This window comes from Dendrobates tinctorius, unplaced genomic scaffold, assembly GCF_039654945.1.
Source record: "Dendrobates tinctorius isolate UK_male_01 unplaced genomic scaffold, ASM3965494v1 ptg000011l, whole genome shotgun sequence".
NCBI classification, from domain to species: Eukaryota; Metazoa; Chordata; class Amphibia; order Anura; family Dendrobatidae; genus Dendrobates; species Dendrobates tinctorius.
The window spans coordinates 15,169,100-15,191,327 of record NW_027361679.1 but is presented as its reverse complement, the minus strand read 5'-3'; the positions used below and the strand labels follow the sequence as shown (position 1 = coordinate 15,191,327).

General features: G+C 42.7%; 1 protein-coding gene across 1 annotated transcript in view; it reads left to right on the top strand.

The window, feature by feature from the left end:
• Positions 1-777: 777 nt before the first annotated feature.
• Positions 778-22,228, top strand: part of LOC141101118 (PDZ and LIM domain protein 5-like) — a 90,760-nt gene continuing 69,309 nt past the window's right edge. The window contains exon 1 of the mRNA XM_073589945.1: positions 778-1,139. Coding sequence (XP_073446046.1) covers positions 1,006-1,139 — 134 coding nt within the window. The 5' untranslated portion in view covers positions 778-1,005. The remainder of the gene's footprint in view (positions 1,140-22,228) is intronic.

Sequence of the window (22,228 nt, the reverse complement as noted above, 5' to 3'; positions counted from 1 at the left end):
GAGTTCCAAGACAAAAACCACTGCTGAGCAATAAGAAAAATTGTTGACTTGTCTCAGTTTTGATAGAAAACATACTGATGAGCGCTAAGACTTTTGGGAGAATACTCTGTGGACTGATGAGACAAAAGCTAACATTTTTGGAAGGTTATTACATCTGACAGAGGTAACATTGCATTTCAGAAAAGGAACATCTTACGAAACAGTAAAATATGATGGTGGTAGTGTGTTGGTTTAAGGCTATTTAGCTGGTTCAGGACCTGGAAAACTTGCTGTGGTAAATGAAACCATGAATTCTGCTGTCTACCAAAAAATCCTGAAGGAAAATGTCCAGCCATCTGTTCCTGACCTCAAGCTGAAGCTCACTTGGGTTATCCAACAGGACAATGATCCAAAACACCCCAGCAAGTCCTCCTCTTAGTGGCTTAAGAAAAACAAAAATTAAGACTTTGGACTGAGCTAGTCAAAGTCCTGACCTTAATCCAATTGAGTTGCTGTAGCATGACCTTAAAAAGTGATTCATGCTTGGAAACCCTCCAATGTGGCTGAATTACAACAATTCTGCAAAGATGAGTGGGCCAATATTCCTCCAGAGCGTTGTCAAAAACAAAAACAAAAAAACTCCTTGCCAGTTATTGCAAATGCTTGATTGCAGTTGTTGCTGCGACGGGTAGCCCAACTATTTTTTAGGTATAGGGGCAATAACTTTTTCATACAGGGCCCTGTAGGTTTGGATTTCTTTTTCCCTTGATAAAAAAAATCTTAATTTAAAAACTGCATTTTGTGTTATCTTTGTGTAATATTTAAATTTGTTTGGTGATCTGAAAAAAGGCAAAAGAATATGCAATCGGGAAGGAGGCAAACACTTTTTCACACAACTGTATTTTAGCCCAACGTTAGGAATTTGATGTTCTGTTTTATTTGTAGTTCTTTAATCCATAGTTTGTGAATAGAACTTCACTGTGTGAAAACTTTGATTTGATTTATGTATATTTCCAATTGGAATGCATGTCATATTACAGATCGGAGCCTCCAACTGTAGGAAAACTAGGAAACGATGAAATATTTCCAGTTGTTAGTCTTGCCACCTCTCATGAAAAAATATCTGTCGACCGTGGTCCATCAATTGGTCCACAAGAGAGGTAAACTGTCATTAATGTATCTGAGATTGAGCTGTTACATAGGGTTATAGCCGACATGTCTGAAAAAGGATAATCTGTAATTTCAAATTATAGGAGAATAGATTCATGATTGTATTATTAAGAAAATGACCACTCATAATAACTATTTTATTAAAAAGGAGTTCTTTAGGCTAGTTTCACACTAGCGTATGGCAGAGCTGCGGAGGGATGCTGACTTCCTCCGTGAAGCTCCGCCCACTGCCGCACTTCCTCCGTTCAGCTTCGCCTACGTTGGCATGTGGCCTGCGTACCCTATCTTTAGGAATGGTGGTGAAAGTGAAGCGGTTGCTGATTGGCTGCAGGGCTCACATGGCATAAGGCATCACGGGAGACCAGGCACTGACTGTGCATTTATAGCGCCAACACCAGAGGTGAGTATAGCCTTTTTTTATTTTATACGGTGGATTATAGTAGTGGGCAGTATATTTAACTCCTTCCCCACCTTTGACGCCACCTAGGCGTCATGAAAAGTCGTGCCAATACGACCCATGATGCCTATGCGGCGTCATGAATTGATTGCCCCCCTGCGGGTCGGGTGACCGGGTTCTCTGAAAGGTCACCTGACCCGCACATAGAGGACACCTTAGAGTTAACCCGAGTGGGCGTGACTTAGCCCCCATATGCCTACGATCGCTCTGATTGGGTGTTTCAGTTTTAACAGCCAATCAGCGCTTTGTAATATTTCACCAATGAAATTTGGTGAAATATTACAGTCCAGCCATGGCCGATGCTGCAATAGCATCGGACAAGCCTGGACACCGAGACCCGACCCCCCCTCCCCGACGACTGGCGAGGGCGATGGGCCCCGCCACCGACGGACAGCGGCGATCGGTTGCCACCGTCATCATCTGATCTCCCTCCCCTTCCCTCCGCTCCCCCCCTCACCCCCCAGTACCTCCGATGTCCTGCTGTGACTCCCGGGGTTCCGCCGTCCCGGATCTTGGGCGCCGCCATCTTGGAAAATGACCCCCATAGGTAGGCACACATAATAAAATTAAAAAAAAAAAAATATTTTTCCATTAGGGTTGGAATTAGGGTTAGGGTTGGAAATAGGGTAAGAATTAAGGTTAGGGGTGGAATTGGGGTTAGGGGTGGAATTAGGGTTAAGGTTGGGGTGGGGATTAGGGTTAAGCTTGTGGTTGGGGTTAGAGTTGGGATTAGGGTTAGGGGTGTGTTGGGGTTAGGGTTATGATTAAGGTTGGGTTAGGGGTGTGTTGGGATTAGAGTTGGAGTTAGAATTGAGGGGTTTCGACTGTTTAGAGACATCACGGGGTCTCCGAACGTGACATGACGCCACTATTTATTCCAGCCAATTTTGCGTTCAAAAAGTCAAACAGCGCTCCCTCCATTCCGAGCCCCGACGTGTGCCCAAACAGAGGTTTTACCCCCACATATGGGGTATCAGCGTATTCAGGAAAAATTGCACAACAACTTTAGGGGTCTAATTTCTCCTGTTACCCTTGGGAAAATAAAAAAAATTGTGGGCTAAAAAAAATGATTTTTGTGGGGAAAAAAATGATTTTTTATTTTCACAGCTCTGCGTTATAAATTTCTGTGAAGCACTTGTGGGTTCAAAGTGCTCACCACATATCTAGATAAGTTCCTTGTGTGGTCTAGTTTTCAAAATGGGGTCACTTGTAGGGAGTTTCTACTGTAAGTCTTTTTTTTTTTTTTTTTTTTTTTTTACGGATCAATTTGTGAAGTACCTGGGGGTTAAAAGTGCTCACTATGCATCTAGATAAGTTCCTTTAAGGGTCTAGTTTCCAAAATGGGGTCCCTTGTGGGGGAGCTCCAATGTTTAGGCACACAGGGACTCTCCAAACGCAACATGGCAACCTCTAAATATTCCAGCATATTTTCCATTCAAAAAGTCAAATGGCACTCCTTCCCTTCTGAGCCCTGCCGTGCGCCTAAACAGTGGTTTATGACCACATATGAGGTATCGGTGTACTCAGGAGAAATTGCCCAACAAATTTTATTATCCATTTTATCCTGTTACCCATGTGAAAATGAAAAAATTGATGCTAAAAGAAAATTTTTGTTGGAAAAATTAAAATGTCCATTTTTTCCTTCCACGTTGCTTTAGTTCCTGTGAAGTACCTGAAGGGTTAATAATCTTCTTGAATGTAGTTTTGAGTAGCTTGAGGGGTGCAGATTTTAGAATGGTGTCACTTTTGGTATTTTCTGCCATATAGACCCCTCAAAGTGACTTCAAATGTGAGGTGGTCCCAAAAAAAATGGTTTTGTAAATTTTGTTGTAAAAATGAGAAATCGCTGGTTAACTTTTAACCCTTATAACTTCCTAACAAAAAAAAAAATTTGTTTCCAAAATTGTGCTGATGTAAAGTAGACATATGGGAAATGTTATTTATTAACTATTTTGTGTCACATAACTCTATGGTTTAACAGAAAAAAAATTAAAAATGTGAAAATTGCAAAATTTTCGCCAAATTTCCTTTTTTTTTCACAAATAAACGCAAAAATTATCGACCTAAATTTACCACTAACATGAAGCCCAATATGTCACGAAAAACAATCTCAGAATCACTAGGATATGTTGAAGCGTTCCAGAGTTATTACCTCATAAAGGGACATTGGTCAAAATGCAAAAAATGGCCAGGCCATTAGGGTCAAAATAGGCTTGGCATTGAAGGGGTTAATTTCCTTTCAAGGGTCATCAGTAACGGTTGTACCCTGGTGGGAGAACTCTTAAATTTCTCTATATGCCTTTTTAGAAAATTGAGGGCTTAGAGAGTTACTTCTAATTTTTGTTTGAAGCTATAGTGTTGCTTTGGCAGAAGGCTTTTAACTAGCATGGTGATATTCTAGTAAGCGTTGTTGTATTCAGTCCTATGTTAAGCTAATGTAGTAAATGGTGTTTTGAAGCCCCTGAAACTATAAACCTTACTCTTTCAACAAAGCCAGTAGAAGTGACGATGCACATTAGTCATTTTTATTATTAAAAAAGCTCTAATACTGTCATCTGTTTGATTTATTTTGGGGGAAGGAGGAGTTGAATTATGTTGTGACTTTAAATAATTTACTGATGTATGCTGTACAATAGGGAAAGGGTTCACAATCTATATGATTTAGGTTATGGTCACATCTATTAGAGGCCTCCTTCTCCAGTTTCTCCGGTGTAGAAAAGTTATCATTGAGATTTGTTGGTTTTCTGTCTTTCTTGCAATTTGGGTTGTGATGAGACTTTAGTTCATAATTAAAACTGCATCACAAATGGCTCAATGGTGCATACTATAGTGGTCCTTAATCTTTTATTGAATGTTTTCTTCAGAAAAGCTTGGTTTGATAATCCTTTGGAATCTTTGCCAAAATGTGCACCTTTTCCTCCTGCTACTGTTCGGACCTTAAACATCACCAGTCAAGTAGCGACAATATCTAAAACGGCGTCCGTCTATATGAGGTTAGACACACTTTTTTTTCCTTCTTGATTTGCCACTTGGACTAGATCCTGTTTCCACCCAAAACTAATAATATAAATATAAGTAGAGCACACTAAAAAATCTATATATTTAATATATGTACTAGTCAATAATATTTGGCTGGCTTCTCTCTATTCAACAGTTTTTTTATGGGAACTTTTTGGTTTGTCATCTTAGAGGGGTAAAGTATTGAAATGTTCTGCTAAACATATACAGCATATTGCTAGATAGATACAATTATTACTATTATAAGGAAAGTACGTTTTACAGAAGCAATATACATGACTGGTTTGCTTTTAAAAAATAGATTTAAAAAAGTTCCCAAATTTTCACCACATGGAAAAGCAGAATGCATGGTAAGGAGGGGGGGTACAGCTTTTGGAGGTGCTACGGACTCCCACATATTCTGCTCTATTTGCTCCTGTCAATTATTTTCCTAGAATGAATGCTTCTTTCTGCTTTACCGAAGCTAATTCCTTACCCACAAACTTACTAGTCATGAAAATGACGCAAGGAAATACAGAAAACCTCAACTTGAGAATAGCAATGAATGAACCACAAGACTGTTGGACAGATTTGGGAAACTAGTCAGATTTCTAATAATCTGGTATTTTAGTTAATGTGTATATATGTTAATCTTTACTAAAGACCTCCAGAATTAAAATATTAACTATAATTGCCATCTTAAATCAGTATTGTTCCATGAATAGCACAGACTATACATACACCCAGTTTAATTCTCTCAGAATGTCTGGTATTTTGGAGGCATGAATAGCCTAGTTGAAAAAAAAAAACAGTCCCCTGTGTCTTCAAGCACCAATATAAAGAGGACCTTTTAAACAGTTTTTGCATGTTAACCCGGTATCCGCCACCATGTAACATAAATTTACAGCAGGTGTATGGAGCGGGCTCGGGAACTGAGCCCACACCATGCCTGACAAATGCTCGCTGTGTTGAATAGCCAGCTTCTGGTGTAATAGAAGTATCTGGAGCTAGCTCTGCTTGCTGCTCTTCAACTATTTAAATGCTGCTGTCAATCAATCAGCACAATCACTGGTGGGTTGTTATTGCAGCCAGAGGCCTATTGGAAGCCCCCGTAACTGCCAGTTTGGTACTTCTGTGAAGCTCTACCACAGGCTAAGCTACATAGTACAAATGCGATTTCTGTTTGATTGCATACACTGTACACTTTCAGTATACATTATATGTGATCAAACAATCATATGTTAAAATTCTTAAAAAGGATGAAAAAAAATAAAGGAAAATATTTTAAAAAATATATGTTTCAATCACCCCCATTTTCTCATGTAAATCATAAATAAAAAGGCTCCAGATTTTGTAGTATCGCATCCAATAAAATCTGAACTATTAACACAACATAATTTTAACCATAATTGCCACCATCGTCATGAGTGGAAGAAAGCTGAATTGTCATGTTGCAGCGCTGGTAGAAGAGAACTGCAGGGAGGAGCAGGAGTGAAGATGATCGTGAAAGCAGCCGTTTTTCACAATGTTCTGGATCTATCCTAGGTATTGGGACATTGTTCCCTGATACCTGGGATAGATCCATGCCATTAACATCACAGCACTGTCATTTCAGTAAGTGAAGGCTGTGAGGAGATCGCACTGTGATAGGGATACATATATCTAGCTCCCCAGATCACCATCAAAAAGCCTGCTCTGTCCTTGTATGGGGGTGTTTTTTTTTTCCTGTCTGACACTGCCTTCTTATGACTGGGCATCTTCCTACAGGGGAAAAATTAAACGCCTCCGCAGAAGAATATGGTAACACCCCCTCGGTTGAAGGGCAAATTAGTATTTTAGATGCGTAAAGTAAAAGCCAATATCTCCACAATGGGCAGGAGAAAAGAAAGAAAGCTACATTCTATTCAGCTATTATTCACTATCACAAAGTAGCCAGTTTAACATGGAAAACGTTTTGAAAGGTTCTCTTTAACTTTTATGAAACACTCTTAGGAAAGTCAGCTGTGACTTAGTTCAGAATGCATGGAAGGTGGTTAACACTTATTCTTTTTGCCTTCTGCATACCAACACACATTGTAGATCGTGTTATTTCATGCGGGGTGTCCTCAAGCAGGGTCAGGATTGATGCATAGCATGCAGCAGGGACTATAAGTATTTGCTGCGTAAATTCAACCTGCCACTTTTTTCCTTCTATGATATCCTAAGGAATGGTTTCCCAATATTTATAAGTTAGTTGTAACACCTTTTGTGCATTTAGAGCACGCAAATGTGCAGTGTAATGGAGGAACCATCATTGTTTGCAGCAGGACAATTGCTTGCATCCCAATCCGTCCAGTGAAAGACCTAGCTTTGCTACTGAAGATCACAGCTTTCTTTCAGTGGCACATTTTATGAATTAGTGATGTATGAGATGTCAATAACTGTACACCCTTTTGACCTCTACCACCACATCTAAAAATATAAGTGTGTTTTGAGCTGTAGTGTAGTGCTACTTACACTTTTTATTGAACACAATATTTGAAAAGTTTGTCTACTTTTTCCTGATCTTTGGAAACCAAAGGTCCACAATGGTTGTGCCAAGCCCTGCACTGGAAAATACATGTTCAGAGATTCCTGTAAGAAATGGAGTGAATGCGGAGATTGGTCTTAGACAGAAGTGCACTGTTTCAACTCAAACTTGTGCGCCTCCTGCTCCCCAACAGTCGTCTTTCCTTGCACCAGAGCCAGTTGTAACCAAAGATCATTCCCTTTCCAAGGCTCTTCTAAGGTAGTTTACTTGGTTTTTCACATATCCACTTCATAAAATTTGTAGTCTATGATTCTGTAAAGAAATATAGCAAAATTGTAAAATTTAACTTTTTATTAAGCTTTGAATGTAAAAATCACTTAAATGACCTATTAAAAAATGTTCAAGTGCTCAAAAAACGTGAAAAATAAACAAAAAAAATGAACAAAAATGGACGCAGCTTAAAAAGCCAAAGAATTGTGTACATTAACCCTGGGTATATTGCTTGTATCCGCTTTTTAGGCAAACAAGCGAATATTCATATAATATCACATCTTCTTATATACTTAACTTGAGCTGTGGGTTCCATAAATCATCAAAAATGTACCATAAACCATTACACATACGGTTGGTGCTCATGGTATATTTCTCATGTTAACACCCCAAAATTGCACACAGCACCGCTTCTTCTAGCAATGGAAAAGGTTGCATATTCAGCTCCCCTGATGAGTCTAGTACTTTTTTAATAGGTCATGTAAGTGATTTTTATATTCAAATTCTAATAAAAGTTAAATTTTACCATTTTGCTTTATTAATCTGTAATCATTGGTGGTATACATGCTAGCTAAAAACTCTGATTCTGTAACCAGAATACACTGATCCTAAATTCATTACCTATCTTATGTTCACATTCTGCTCTTACTCTGTACTGCAAGAATAGCAGATATAGGAATCTATTCTGTTATTTCTAAACACTGTTTTTCGGTGATTCCTTTGTATCACTGTTCACACTGCACCCACACACACAGATGATACACCATTTGAAAGGTAACCTTGCCCCCTTCAGCAAGAAAAGAGCCAAACAAACCACACATCCAGGATTTGATCACAAAATACAGTTTAAACATTACTTTTCATAAACCTGCAGTAAGGAAAAATGACGTGCAGGTAGCAACACAGTACCCCAAAGCACACTATCAACACATTTGTAAACATGCACTGCTTTTTCGCTCATTACTTCACCCCTCACACACACATTTGAAAGGTAAACTTGCTCCCTTCAGCAAGAAAACGGCCAAACAAATCACACATTCACAATTTTATCACTAAATACAGTTTAAACATTCATTTTTATAAACCTGCAGAAAGACACAATGACCTGCAGGTGGCACCTCAACCGGAAAACCTTTTTTGGCCTCTGCTTATCAAATCAATTTATTGTATTACCAATCTACATATTTAAATACCTGTCTCTGTTCATCAGCTCATGAAATACATTTACATTTGACCAGCTTGCTTTTTTCTGAAATTGCCTGCGCCCCCAACGTCCAATGTGCGAACATTTCGTACGGGCCAAGCTAGTGCATCCATATTGATTTTTTTTTTTTTTTTTTTACAAGATGAATGCCAAATGGTTACCTTTTTGGTATTCTCTAGGGCTAGGCTAAGATTCCTAGTCTGTCATGCTTTCCTATACAGAAGTATTTCACAAAATACATATACAGTGAATACAGAAAGTATTTATACCCTTTACATTTTTCATTTTTTTTTTTCTCATTGCAGCCATTTGGTAAATTCAAAAAAGTTCATTTTTTTCACAATAATGTACACTCTGCTCCCCATCTTGACTGGAAAAAAAAAAACAAATGTAGAAATTTTTGCAAATTTAGTAAAAAAAAAAAAAAATTAAATATCACATGGTCATAAGTATTCAGACCCTCTGTTCAGTATTGAGTAGAAGCACCCTCTTGAGCTTAGTACAGCCATGAGTCTTCTTGGGAATGATGCAACAAGTTTTTCACACCTGGATTTGGGGGTCTGCTGCCATTCTTCCTTGCAGATCCTCTCCAGTTCCGTCAGGTTGGATGTTGAACGTTGGTGGACAGCCATTTTCAGGTGTCTCCAGAGATGCTCAATTCGGTTTAGGTCAGAGCTCTGGCTGGGCCAATCAAGAATGGTCTCGGAGTTGAACCGAAGCCACGCCTTTGTTATTTTAGCTGTGTTCTTAGGATCATTGTCTTGTTGGAAGGTGAACCTTGGGCCAAGTCTAAGGTCCAGAGCACTCTGGAAGAGATTTTCTTCCAGGATATCTCTGTACTTGGCCGCCTTCCTGTTTCCTTCAATGGCAACCAGTCATCCTGTCCCTGCAGCTGAAAAACACCCCCATAGCATGATGCTGCCACCACCATGTTTCAATGTTGGGATTGTATTGAGTAGGTGATGACCAGTGTCTGTTTTTCTTCCCACATATCGTCTCATCAGACCAGAGAATCTTATTTCTCAAAGTCTGGGAGTCCTTCGTGTATTTTTTAGCAAACTCTATGCAGGCTTTCATACGTCTTGCGCAGAGGAGAGGCTTCCGTCGGGCCACTCTGCTATAAAGGCCCAACTGGTGGAGGGCTGCAATGATAGTTGACTTTGTGGAAATTTCTCCCATCTCGCTACTGCCTCTGTGGAGCTCCGCCTCAGTGATCTTGGGGTTCTTCTTTACCTCTCTCCAAGGCTCTTTTCCCACGATTGCTCAGTTTGTCTGGACGGCCAGGTCTAGGAAGACTTCTCGTGTTCCCAAACTTCTTGTATTTAAGGATTATGGAGGCCACTGTGCTCTTAGGAACCTTGAGTACTGCAGAAATTCTTTTGTAACCTTGGTCAGATCTGTGCCTTGCCATAATTCTGTCTCTGAGCTCCTTGGCCAGTTCCTTTGACCTCATGATTCTCATTTGGTCTGACATGCACTGAGCTGTGAGGTTTTGTATAGACAGATGTGTGCCTTTACAAATCAAGTCCTATCAGTTTAATTAAACACATATGGACTCCAATGAAGGAGTTGAATCACCTGAAGGAGGGTCACAAGGAAATGGACAGCATGAGTGTCTGAGCAAAGGGTCTGAATACTTATGAGCATGTGATATTTTGTTTTTTCTTTTTAATAAATTTACAAAAATTTCTAAAAAAATTTTTCCGTCAACATGGGGTGCAGAGTGTACATTTAATGAGAAAAATGTTTTACTTTTTTGAATTTACCAAATGACTGCAATGAAACAAAGAGTGAAAAATTTAAAGGAGTCTGAATACTTTGCGTACCCAGTGTATTTTAGTCTATGGATGATCTATGCCGCTGCATACCTTTACAATGGCATATATCAAGACCTTCTGTCAGGAATATATGTCTAGAAATATTCCCAATGCAAACCTCTTACTGAATGCTTAGTCCTGATGTGAACAGTGCTTTAATTGTACTTTATTCACTCCCCAAAATATTTCTTTTATGAAACATGTGATTTATTAATATCTGGAATTTTTGCTTAGGCATGAGAGCATGGGCATCTCTGGAGAACAGACTTCTACCATAAATGCTTCTTTCCATTCACATAATTCTGTGGCTGAAACAAGGTATAAATCTTTAACCTTTTCTAATACTAAACTGAAGTTTGCTATTATGGACCACACAGATTTCAGCCTACTAAAATTGTCATAGGGTTAAATGTTCAACAAACTTTGACTAAATCAAAAGAACAAGCAAATATAAGAAAGTTTATAATATATCTTATTGGCGAATTCAGCTTTTTTTTTTCCTTCATTTATGAGCCATTTCTTCCCCTCCCTCTCCTGAAGTCATTATGCACTTGGAAAAACTAGTGCAAATCTGTCTTGATCAAAACAAAATGGGCGGTCAACACATTGAGGTCAGGTTTCACAGCCTATCATTCTCAATAGAAAGGGAGTAGCAGAGGAGCAAGGAGCAAAGAGAAAAAAAACCAGCAGAGGAAGACAAGACAGGCAGATAGTTATTTAATCAGAGGGAAACTGACCTTCCCCTATTTCTCTGTGCTTTGTAATGGAGACATCACATCAGCTGCTAATTGTTTAGAGGGAAATGAGGTATTAGATATTGTGCCTGCAGAGGGGAAACCGGATTATGAAAATTGCTGGATCCAAATCAAATAAAGGGCAAAAATAAAGTTATCGCTCTTGTACACGCATATGATCGCTTATTCTGAAGTTAGCTGAAATGATAGGTACACGGATTGTCCATTGATGTTACATTGATGGGGTCAAACTCTCGGCATCTTAGTCAATCACTTATTTTAAGTGTCCTGAGGCTTTTTGAATTGCTTACATCAAGCTTCAGGCTGGCTCATGCTAGCAGGCTGTTTTTTTTTGTATTTTTTTGTGTAACTGCAGTGCGCCATGCTGGGACATTTTTCGATTCACTTGAATATCGAGTTATCAGAAAAGGTGCTCCAAAATTTAATTTATGGAGAATAGAATTAACTAAACCAGGAGAGCTGACCACTCCTCTTTAAATGGGTTGTCCAGTCACATCCGTTAGCCTGCAATCACTCTGTGTGACCGCAGAATTATGAATCCCCACAGCACATGCACTGTGGGGATATGCCGGGTTCAGACCGGGGAATGGAAAGTATATACGAGTTATATATACCCTCGGCCAGTAGCCATGGCCTCGCTCTCCCTACACTTGTATGGAGTGAGGCCGCACCCACTGGTTGCCTGCGTCTCTGGTCGGGTCACTGCCTCGGCTCTGTGCAAGTATATAGCGCGAGGCCGCATCCATTGGCCAGAGTATGTATAACTCGTACGTACCCTCCGTTCCCGGGTCAGAAACCGGCGAATCCCCACAGTGCGTGCGCTGGGAGTATTCCTAAGTCTGCAGTCACACAGAGTGAATGCAGACTTATCGATTGTGACAAGACAGCCCCTTTAATGTAAGCATCCCGTCCTGCTTATCTAATTCCCATGGCTTTTGCTTATTTTGAAAACCAAGAAAATGATTTAGGATATGTATATGCATTGCACTAAAAAGGCTTAGCTATTATGGGACTTTTCTGTTAATGCAAGGTATGCCAGCAAGTTCCAAAAACTAGTCTGTTCTGGTAACTCCTTCAGTGCTACAACAAATCAGCTCCATATTATGGGATTCAGAAATAGTCAAACACAACTGCCATTCTAAAGCCTAGTGGTGCAAGCGGAATTGTTATCTCTGTACCCTGGTGTAGTTTTCCAGGTACGCAGCCGGGCTTACAAAACCATATCCTTTGTGCTTTTCCACATCGCTTTATATTGTGACTCATGTTATAAGACAACATATAATTATATATATTTATATACAGTATGACAGGACTTTAATGCCACTAGCGGGTAGCTTACTTTGTCACGTTTCTTGCTGATCTGACAAGAATTTGCTAGTAAGGGCCAGTTGAACTTTGAACTTATTGTTACATTTTCTCTTAATTCTTTTGTTCTCACTGCTCTTTGTGTTTTGTTTCATTCTGTTGTGTAAGTACTTGTGTGAAAAAAAATTTAATGCAAAATCCTCTGGACAAACTGCCAAAATCGGCTCCCTGTCCTCCTCCAACACTTGCCCCACTTATGGTGCAGAATTGGAAAAGCAAAACCAGTGCAGCTGCTGCAGTGTCTGCGATTGTGGGTGCACAGGCAAGGTATTGGTCCATTGCTTCTCATGTGATGTGTGATCCTTCAGACTAATACATGACACTTTTTTTTTTACTTATAACTCGACTAACTAACTGGTTTGTTTGAGTTGTAAGGCTATGTTCACACATTGCGTTTTTGCAGCAGCCAAAACCGGTTTTCTTGGCAGCAAATCGCTGCTTTGAAAATCCATGTTTTTTTGCAGGTGTTTTTTTTTTTGTGTGTGTGTGGGGAGGGGGGCAGATTACTTCTGTAATTTGTCTGAAGTTCATGCTTAATAAAATTAGTTTTATTCGCCAAAAGCCTTGCAAAAATGCTGCAAAAACTGCTTAGCTGTGTTTTTTGCACTTTTTCGCAGCAATTTCGCACTTTCTATCAGTAAAAACAAACTGCAAAAAATGAACGACTTGATATGCTGCCTATTTTAAAAAAAAAAAACACAGCAATTTTCTAATTCAGTAAAAAAACACATTTGCATGTGACCTTCTAAAATCTCATAGCTTGTAAAAAGCGGTTTTAATTAGCATTAAGAAACCCAATGAAAAATGCAATGTGTGAACATAAGGGTCGTATATGAACACTTAGTACTGTACACCAGCCATGTTGTGCATTGTATTCTATTACACAGTATAAATGAAGAATAAGGTGCACCACTATATAACAACCATAATGATAGTAGTGGGAGGTGCAACACCAGTAGCAAAATGGGCAATGAAAAACAAAAGAGAAAGTGCTTCCGAAAATATGCACACTACACCATAATATAGTAAAGTGAATGAACACCGCTTTTATTGGCACACAATATAAAAAGTGCAAGTTAAAAAGAGGAGCCCCAGAGAGTGGCCCCACGCGTATCGCCGTATCAGGTACGGCTTCGTCTGTGTATTGCTGTTTTGTCACTTGTCTTTTGTCTTGTCCTGCCATATATTTTTTGGCGCTTAGCGCATGCGCTATAGGTATAGGATTTTTCTTTGGCTTATTTGCCTGTTTGGCGCTTAGTATATGTGCCATGGATACAGGAACATTCTCTGGCTTATTTGCCTCTTTGATATTGTGTGGCGGCTAACGCATGCGCTATGGATGCGGGAACACTTCCTGGTTCCTGACCGCTTGCGTTCCAGCGTCTGTGTGGTTTGCATTCCACTGGACGCATTCGCTCTTGACACGGTGAGTCAGAGACGTCTGCTCATCGTTTTACTCCTTGCTGGCTGACACTCTCCTTCCCTGTTTGTTCCTGGGTTTTTCACACCGGTGTGGCTTCCCTTCTAATTATTAAAGGTATTTATATGCTACTGGGCCACAATCTGACACTTCTCCTGACGAAGCCGTACCTGATACGGCGATATGCGTGGGGCCACTCTCTGGGGCTCCACTGTGGGTCCTGCCGTCTGATCTATGCATGGACGGATGATTTTTGGTAAACTGCTCTTTTGAACTATGCTCCATGTCTGGGGGTTTGTTGGGAGGCTCCATTAGATTCCTTTGTTCTTGGGGTTGAGGTGCATTATTTTGTGTACCTCATTTACTTGGGCATATCCTCTCTAGCCTAATCGATCCCTTTTGATCCTATAGCAGCTCCCCTTCCTCTAGACTTATATGGGTTTTCATGTATGATCCATTTCTTTTTTCACCCATGTTGTGGGTCATTATTTGTGAACTGATAGGCTGAGTGCACACGTACTTTTTGGCCCTGCGGATTTTTCCACGCAGAATTGAAGAAATCCGCAGGTCAAATGACCTGCATTTTTCCAGCGGATTTCTTCCATTTTTAATGCGGTTTTCTTGCGGTTTTCCACTGCAGTTTTCCCCCTGCGGATTTGAAGACAGGGGAGGTGGAAAACCGCACAAAAGAATTAACATGCTGCGGATTTTGTACCGCAGGAAAACCGCACGGAAAAATTTGCAGCGTCTGCACAGCGGCTTTTTTTTTTTTTTCATTGCTTTAAATGCTACTGTACATCACAATGCGGATATGCAACGTTTCTGCGCGGTAAAATCCGCTGGATATCCGCATCGTGTGCACATGGCCTTAGGGTTTCTTTATTTATTTCTTTATTTGACCCTCTGACCTCCTAGTATTATTGTTAGGTTTACCATATATTTGTATTATATTTGTGTATATCTATACCTAGTATCATGATATTTAATATGATTGGATATGTTCATCTTTCCATGCTTTGGCAGGTACCTGCTTTGAAGTCCCTGTTTTAATTGTTTTTAACTTGCACTTTTTATATTGTGTGCCAATAAAAGCTGTCTTCATTCACTTTACTATATTATGGTGTAGTGTGCATATTTTCGGTAGCGCTTTCTCTCTTTTGTTTTTCATTGTATTCTATTACACATGACTGTTAGGGGCCACAATATTACCCACTAAGTAAGCCAATTGTTTGCTGCTGAAATCTGGGTGACTGCCTTTCTATTAATAGAAAAATTAGTGGAGGACCGCCATACAGATGGCTGAATACTTTTTTAAAATTGCAACATGTGCCAGATTCCTGTTGTAATTATATTGATGCATATCGGCACTATTATTGTTACAGATCCCTTTTATTTAAAAACTTTCATTAACAACTACTACTTTGCAGTATAATGTATGTAGAACCAGATAAATCAGAGCAATAATCGTCACAAGAACTGTAAGATAGGGCCTACTAGTCACAGAGGGAGGTGTCATGAAGCGACAGAACACTCCTATTTATACACTTAAAAATTGAAAGACATGGAGTTAAAACAGTCTGTCTGTAGTATGTGCTAACATCTTTATTACATTATACAACAACATTTTTTAAAATTTCAATCAAAATGAATAGGAGTACAAAGACATTAAGGTAGCTCATGAAAGACCCATGTAAAACACGTCTGGGGTCAACACATACTGTAGCACTGTAGTGTAAGGATCGGGGAAATCGTGTTCGTGAAAAAAATCTATCCAGATTAATAACTTTGTAAGCAGCCTGTAAGGCCTCTTTCGCACATCAGTTTATTCGGACTCCCATGACAGCACCACGAGAGAGGGGATCCGCCCTATATGAACAGGAAACCTACAGATACAAAAGGGCGGCACCTCTCCCACGCATCAGTTGGTTTCCTGTTCCTGAGGGGACGGGATCCTACAGAAGACCGGATCCCAGACCGGCCAGCCGATACAGGTAGTGAGGGGGTCTCCTACCTCGGCCTGGTGTGGATCTCCTGGAGGACGCCACGGTGGCCCAGGATGGGTGGCACGGTGGTGGCGTGTTCAGCAGGGAGCGGCGTCCGGAGGATGTCCGTCTCCAGCATTAGGCCGCCGCCGGTGAGTATGTCCCCCCCGGGGGTTCCCGGCTCCGGCGGCGCAGGTACGGCGGCAGCGCGGCTGCAGGGGGCTGTGACCGGGTGGCGCTGCTTCCGGGGCTCCCGGGCGTCCCGCGTGACTTCCGGTCTTTCCCGGGGTAGCGGTGACGTCAGGGGGCGGGCGGAAGATGCACTTCCGGGTCGGCGCGCCACTGCGCATGCGCGAAGAATCCAAGATGGCGGCGCCCATCGGAAACACCGATAGCGTCGGCTTTCGGACCGGGTGCGGCGCCAGCTGGGGTAGGGAGCCCTGTTAGGGGGGGAGGGGCGCCGCATGGATACTGCTGACCGGAGGAGGGGTATATAGGCAGGACCCTGGCAGGGTACCTTGCCTTGGCCACATTATTACAAGCAGCAGCGTGCAGTGGTAATGGAGAGTGATCGAGAGCAACACCAGCAGCAGCAGAAGCGAGGGCGACAGCAGCGGAAAGCATCACTGCCGCCCCTGGATGACCTTCGGCAGGTCAAACAGAAAAAGGTGTCCCGTGACAGTAATGAGCGGGCGGGACGAAGTGACCAGTCCACTCGTAAGAGCTCCTCCAGGCAGACAGGAGCATCGACTGAGAGAAATCCCCCTCATTCTCCGGTACTTGATTGTGGCACTGGTAAGTGATCTTCGTGAAAGTTCACTCAGTGACGGGACCCCCTTCTGTGTTTTTTTTCTAGGGGAAAAAGGCTACAAGTAAGACTAAACATAGGGAATGCGCACTCTGTGCATGCCCATTACCGGACGCATGCCTCAAAAAATTGTGCCCCCCCCTGTATTCAGCAGACGGTGGCAGAAGAGTCGCCCGCGGTAGCGGCGAGTTTAAGGGACATTGTCAGGGCAGAAATGAGGAAAACCCTAAAGTCCTTGTCCCAGCCGGAAAGTCTAAGGGGCGAGGTCCCGGTGGAGTCCGATTCCTCGGTAGAGTGGAGAAAAAGCAGAGACTCCCAGGCTTCATCTCCCTCGTCCTCCTCAGGAGAAGAGGACTCGGGGCGATTTTGTCTGCCTCTTGACCGGGTAGACAAGCTGGTCAAAGCAGTCAGAGGGACAATGGAGGTAGAGGAGCCTAAGCCCCAATTATCCATGCAGGATGTCATGTTCTGTGGGCTGGAACAGAGGAAGCGGAGAGTCTTCCCATTAAATCAAAAGATCCAGGATCTGATCCACAGAGAGTGGAAAAAAACGGATAAAAGAAGGTCGCTACCACCAGCCCTCAAACGCAGATACCCCTTCGACGATCCGGCAGTGAATACTTGGGACAGAGCCCCCAAATTAGACGCAGCCATTGCAAAGGCATCGAAAAGATCCTCGCTACCCTTTGAGGACATGGGATCCCTTAAAGATCCCCTAGACAGAAAGGCAGATACTTTCCTTAAAAACACCTGGGAAATGGCGGCCGGGTCCTTAAGACCAGCAGTGGCATCAACGTGCACGGCCAGGTCCATGATGGTCTGGTTGGACCAGTTGGAGTCACAATTAAAACAGGGTACATCAAGACAGACAATTCTTGGGGCCCTACCAACCAAGAGGGAGCAGCCTTCCTAGCAGATGCCTCAGCAGATGCAGTGAGAATGGCCGCCAGAGCAGCAGGTCTCTCTTAATGCAGCTCGTAGAGCCCTGTGGCTAAAGTGCTGGCAGGGAGACATTCAGTCCAGGGCAAAGCTCTGTGTGATTCCATGTGAGGGCGAATATTTGTTCGGCGCTGTCCTAGACGAGCTGCTTGAGAAGGCGGGGGACGACAAGAAAAAATTCCCAAACCTTTCGTCTGCGTCCTACCATCGTCCATTTGGTAGAAGGAGATTCGGCCAGGGGAGAAGGCGCAACTCTTCGCCTATTAGAGATCGCCCCAGATGGGAAGACAGAAGGAGAAGAGGTACGGGCTGTATGTTCACATGCTCGTCGAGAGATCAAAAGAGACCAAATCAATGACTAGCAATTCCCGTGGGGGGTAGACTGTCATCCTTCTTCCCGGCATGGTCACAGATTACAAATAGTGACTGGGTGCGCAAGGTAATATCCACCGGGCTTAGATTGGAGTTTACCCAGGTCCCGCGGGATAGCTTTAAACTAACCCCTTTAAGATCTTCTCCTCTCGAACAAGCGGCTTTAGAAGCGGAAGTCTTGAGGCTATGCCAGAAAAATGTCCTGGTAGAGGTTCCAGAAGCTGAAAGAGGAAGAGGGTTCTACTCTCCCCTGTTTCTAGTCCAGAAACCTGATAAGACATTCAGAACGATTATAAACCTTCGTTTCCTTAATGAGTTTTTGATTAATCGTACATTTAAGATGGAGTCCATTAATACAACAATAAAAATATTGTTTAAAGGTTGTTTTATGGCAGTCATAGATCTGAAAGATGCGTACTATCATGTACCTATCCATACAGACTTCCAGCAGTTCCTGAGAGTGGCGGTTTCAGTAGGTGGCACAGTGCGTCATTTTCAGTATAGAGCCCTTCCCTTTGGTCTCTCAGCAGCACCCAGGGTATTTACGAAGATAGTGGCCGAGGTTATGGCTCATTTACGGGAGGTTGACATCTTAATCATCCCATATTTAGATGATTTCTTGATTGTGGGAAAATCGGTGGGTCATTGTAGATCCCAGATAGAAAAAGCTAAATCCAGATTAGAAAACCTCGGATGGATTTTAAACTACGAGAAATCCCGACTCCAGCCCTTAAAAATACAGAAGTTTCTAGGCTTATTACTAAATTAAGAAACTCAGCAGTGCCTGCTGCCACTAGATAAATTGCAAAAGATACAGGAGCAGGTTCTTCGGGCAATTGATAATCCATCTATGACCCTCAGACAGGCCATGTCCCTGTTAGGCTCTCTAACTTCATGCATCCCAGCAGTCAGGTGGGCACAATTCCATACTAGAGCCCTTCAGAACAACGTCCTGGCTAATAGCAGGGCCTTGGAAGGCTCCTTACAAGGTCAAGTGTTGCTAAGCCCCTCAGCTGTTACATCGCTTAGATGGTGGCTCGATAGCGAGAACCTAGCATCAGGGGTGCCCTGGATAACACAGATAACCCGTATTATAACCACAGACGCTAGTTCCTTCGGTTGGGGAGCCCATATGGGGGACATTGTGGTACAGGGACATTGGGATTCTAATTCTGAAATCTCATCCAACCAGAGAGAGCTATTGGCGATAGAACGGGCAGTCAAGAAACTCATTATGTACCTACAGGGCCATCACGTGAGGATACACTCGGACAACCAGGTAGCGGTAGCATATGTCAACCACCAAGGTGGAACCCGCTCCAGCGCTCTGATGCAGATAACAGAACAGCTCCTTCAGATAGCAGAGAGAAATTTTCTATCTTTAACCGCACTCCACATCAGCGGAAAGGACAACGTAAGAGCAGACTTTCTAAGCCGCAAGGCTCTAAGGCAAGGAGAATGGGCTTTGAACAAAGATATTTACCACCAGATTGTCCGCAGATGGGGTCAGCCAGAGGTAGACCTCTTTGCCACCAGAGAAAACAGAAAAGAAAAATCGTTCTGCTCTCTGAACCCCAGGGAAAATCCCCTGGCGGTGGATGCCCTCCTGATAAGATGGGACTTTTCTCTGGCATACGCCTTCCCGCCATTGAATCTTCTTCCTCTGGTAGTCAGGAAGATCAGAGAGGATCGGGCAAAGGTCATACTAATTGCCCCCTTTTGGCCCAGGAGGACCTGGTTCGCATGGTTGAGGACCATGTCGGTTTGCGATCCCTGGGTACTGCCGAACCTTCCGGATCTCCTCTACCAGGGGCCAGTCAGCCACCCACAAGTAGCGGGACTTCATTTGACGGCGTGGTGTTTGAAAGGTCACTATTAAAGGATAGAGGGTTCTCCAAGAACTTAATTGACACCCTCCTAAAGAGCAGAAAATTAACTACCACTAACATCTATGCTTGGACCTGGAAACGATTCCTGTCCACCTTTCACTTTGACGTCAGAGACGGAATTCCCACGAAACATATTCTGGAATTTCTCCAGAAAGGTTTCGAATTGGGTCTCTCCACAAGTACGTTAAAAGTACAAGTTTCAGCCTTAGGGACCCTGTTTGCAGGTGATATTGCAAAAAATTATTGGGTAGCAAGGTTCATCAGAGCAGCGGCCAGATCGAGACCTATACACAAAGACAGATGTGTGCCGTGGGACTTAAACTTAGTCCTTACAGCCATGACGGAAAGTCCGTTTGAACCTTTAGATTCTGCCTCACTAAAGGTTATATCTCTTAAGACAGCATTTCTGGTAGCGATAACATCCGCACGTAGGGTGAGCGACATACAGGCACTTTCCAGATTGCCCCCTTACACAGAGTTCTTGCAAGATAGAGTAATCCTAAGGCCAGATCCAGCATACCTTCCCAAGGTAGCAACACAATTCCACAGGACACAAGAGATAGTTCTGCCTTCCTTCCTCCCTAATCCAACCAACCCTAAAGAGCAAAAACTTCAGGCATTAGATATTAGGAGATGCTTACTTACATATTTAGCAGCCACGGATCCTTGGAAGAAGGAGAACGCATTATTCCTATCCTTCCAAGGTCCCAGGAAAGGATACAGAGTATCAAAACGCACGTTAGCAAGGTGGATTAGGGAGGCTATCTCTCTTGCCTACACAGCAGGTGGCGGCCCAGCTCCACAGAATCTGAGGGCGCATTCCACTCGGGCCATGGCATCATCCTGGGCAGAAAGATCTGGAGTATCAATTGATCAGATATGTAAGGCGGCCACCTGGTCATCTCCTTCCACTTTTTTAACCACTATCGGTTAGACATGGGTGCCTCCTCAGACCTCACCTTCGGGCTAAGGGTGCTGCAGGCTGTAGTCCCTCCCTAAGTTAGTTTACATCTCTGTAATTCTTTCGTGGTGCTGTCATGGGAGTCCGAATAAAGTATTAAGTTACGTACCGGTAACAGTATTTTTCGGAAGCCCATGACAGCACCCTTAGTTCCCTCCCTTGTTCACGTATAGGGGTGCACTCCTTTAGAAGATTGTTCATAAAATTACCTTATGTGGGAGATGGTGTAAAATAATTCTGGCAAATAGGGTAGATAGTTTGTATATATTATATGTTGTGTACTAACCATGGTAGCCTCTCAAGCTCTGTAATCCAACTGATGTGTGGGAGAGGTGCCGCCCTTTTGTATCTGTAGGTTTCCTGTTCCTATAGGGCGGATCCCCTCTCTCGTGGTGCTGTCATGGGCTTCCGAAAAATACCGTTACCGGTACGTAACTTAATACTTTTTCGCCGTCAGGCGCGATCCGGCTTTTTTTTGTAAAACCGGATCCAGCAAAATGCAATGCCGGATCCAGTTTTTCCCCATTGACTTGCATTAGCGCCGGATTGCGCCGCATGGCATTGCGTTTCATCCGTTTTTTGCCGGATCCGGCTACTTGTCTCATTCCGGCGTCTGGAAAAAACGGCTACTGTAACGTTTTTTGTCTCCGGCGAAAAAGCCGGAAGCGCCGGATCCGACGCTTCCGGCTTTTTGCCACAATGAAAGTCTATGGGCGCCGGAATGCGCCGGATTCAGAAAAAGACGGATCCAGCCACCGGATCCGTTTTTTTAAGTCTGCGCATGCTCAGATCCAATTGGCCAGCCCCCAGGAAACAGATATAACCTGCTAGATGGATCCGGCAGAAAAACGGATCCGTTTCTTCAGTTCTCCAAAATTTATGCCGGATCCGTTTTTTCTAAAAATAGCCAGATCCTGCCTGATGGCAAAAAACTGATGTTTGAAAGTAGCCTAAGAGGTCTAGAATAAAGTGAATGGTTCAGGACTGGTTCTTACCCATGTGAATCCCTGTGTGACTCAAGACTTACCAGCCCCAACGCGTGTTTCGCATGTGCTTCTTCGGGGGGGCTGTGTTTTGTTGTATAATGTAACAGTTAAGATGTTTGCACTTACTATAGGCTGACTTTATATGTAGTTAAGATGAACAAAAAAATGCAACCGATCCTGGTCTGATGTTCCATTCTTTCCTCCTTGGCAGCTGGACCAGGGGCAGTGTGTTTGATTTCTGTATTGGCAATCTTCTGCCTGGCATCCTGGGCGCCTGTGCTGCTTCCTAGGCTGCCACAATGCCACACAAGTTTGATTCGATTTCCTCGCCTCTAAAATATAGTAACT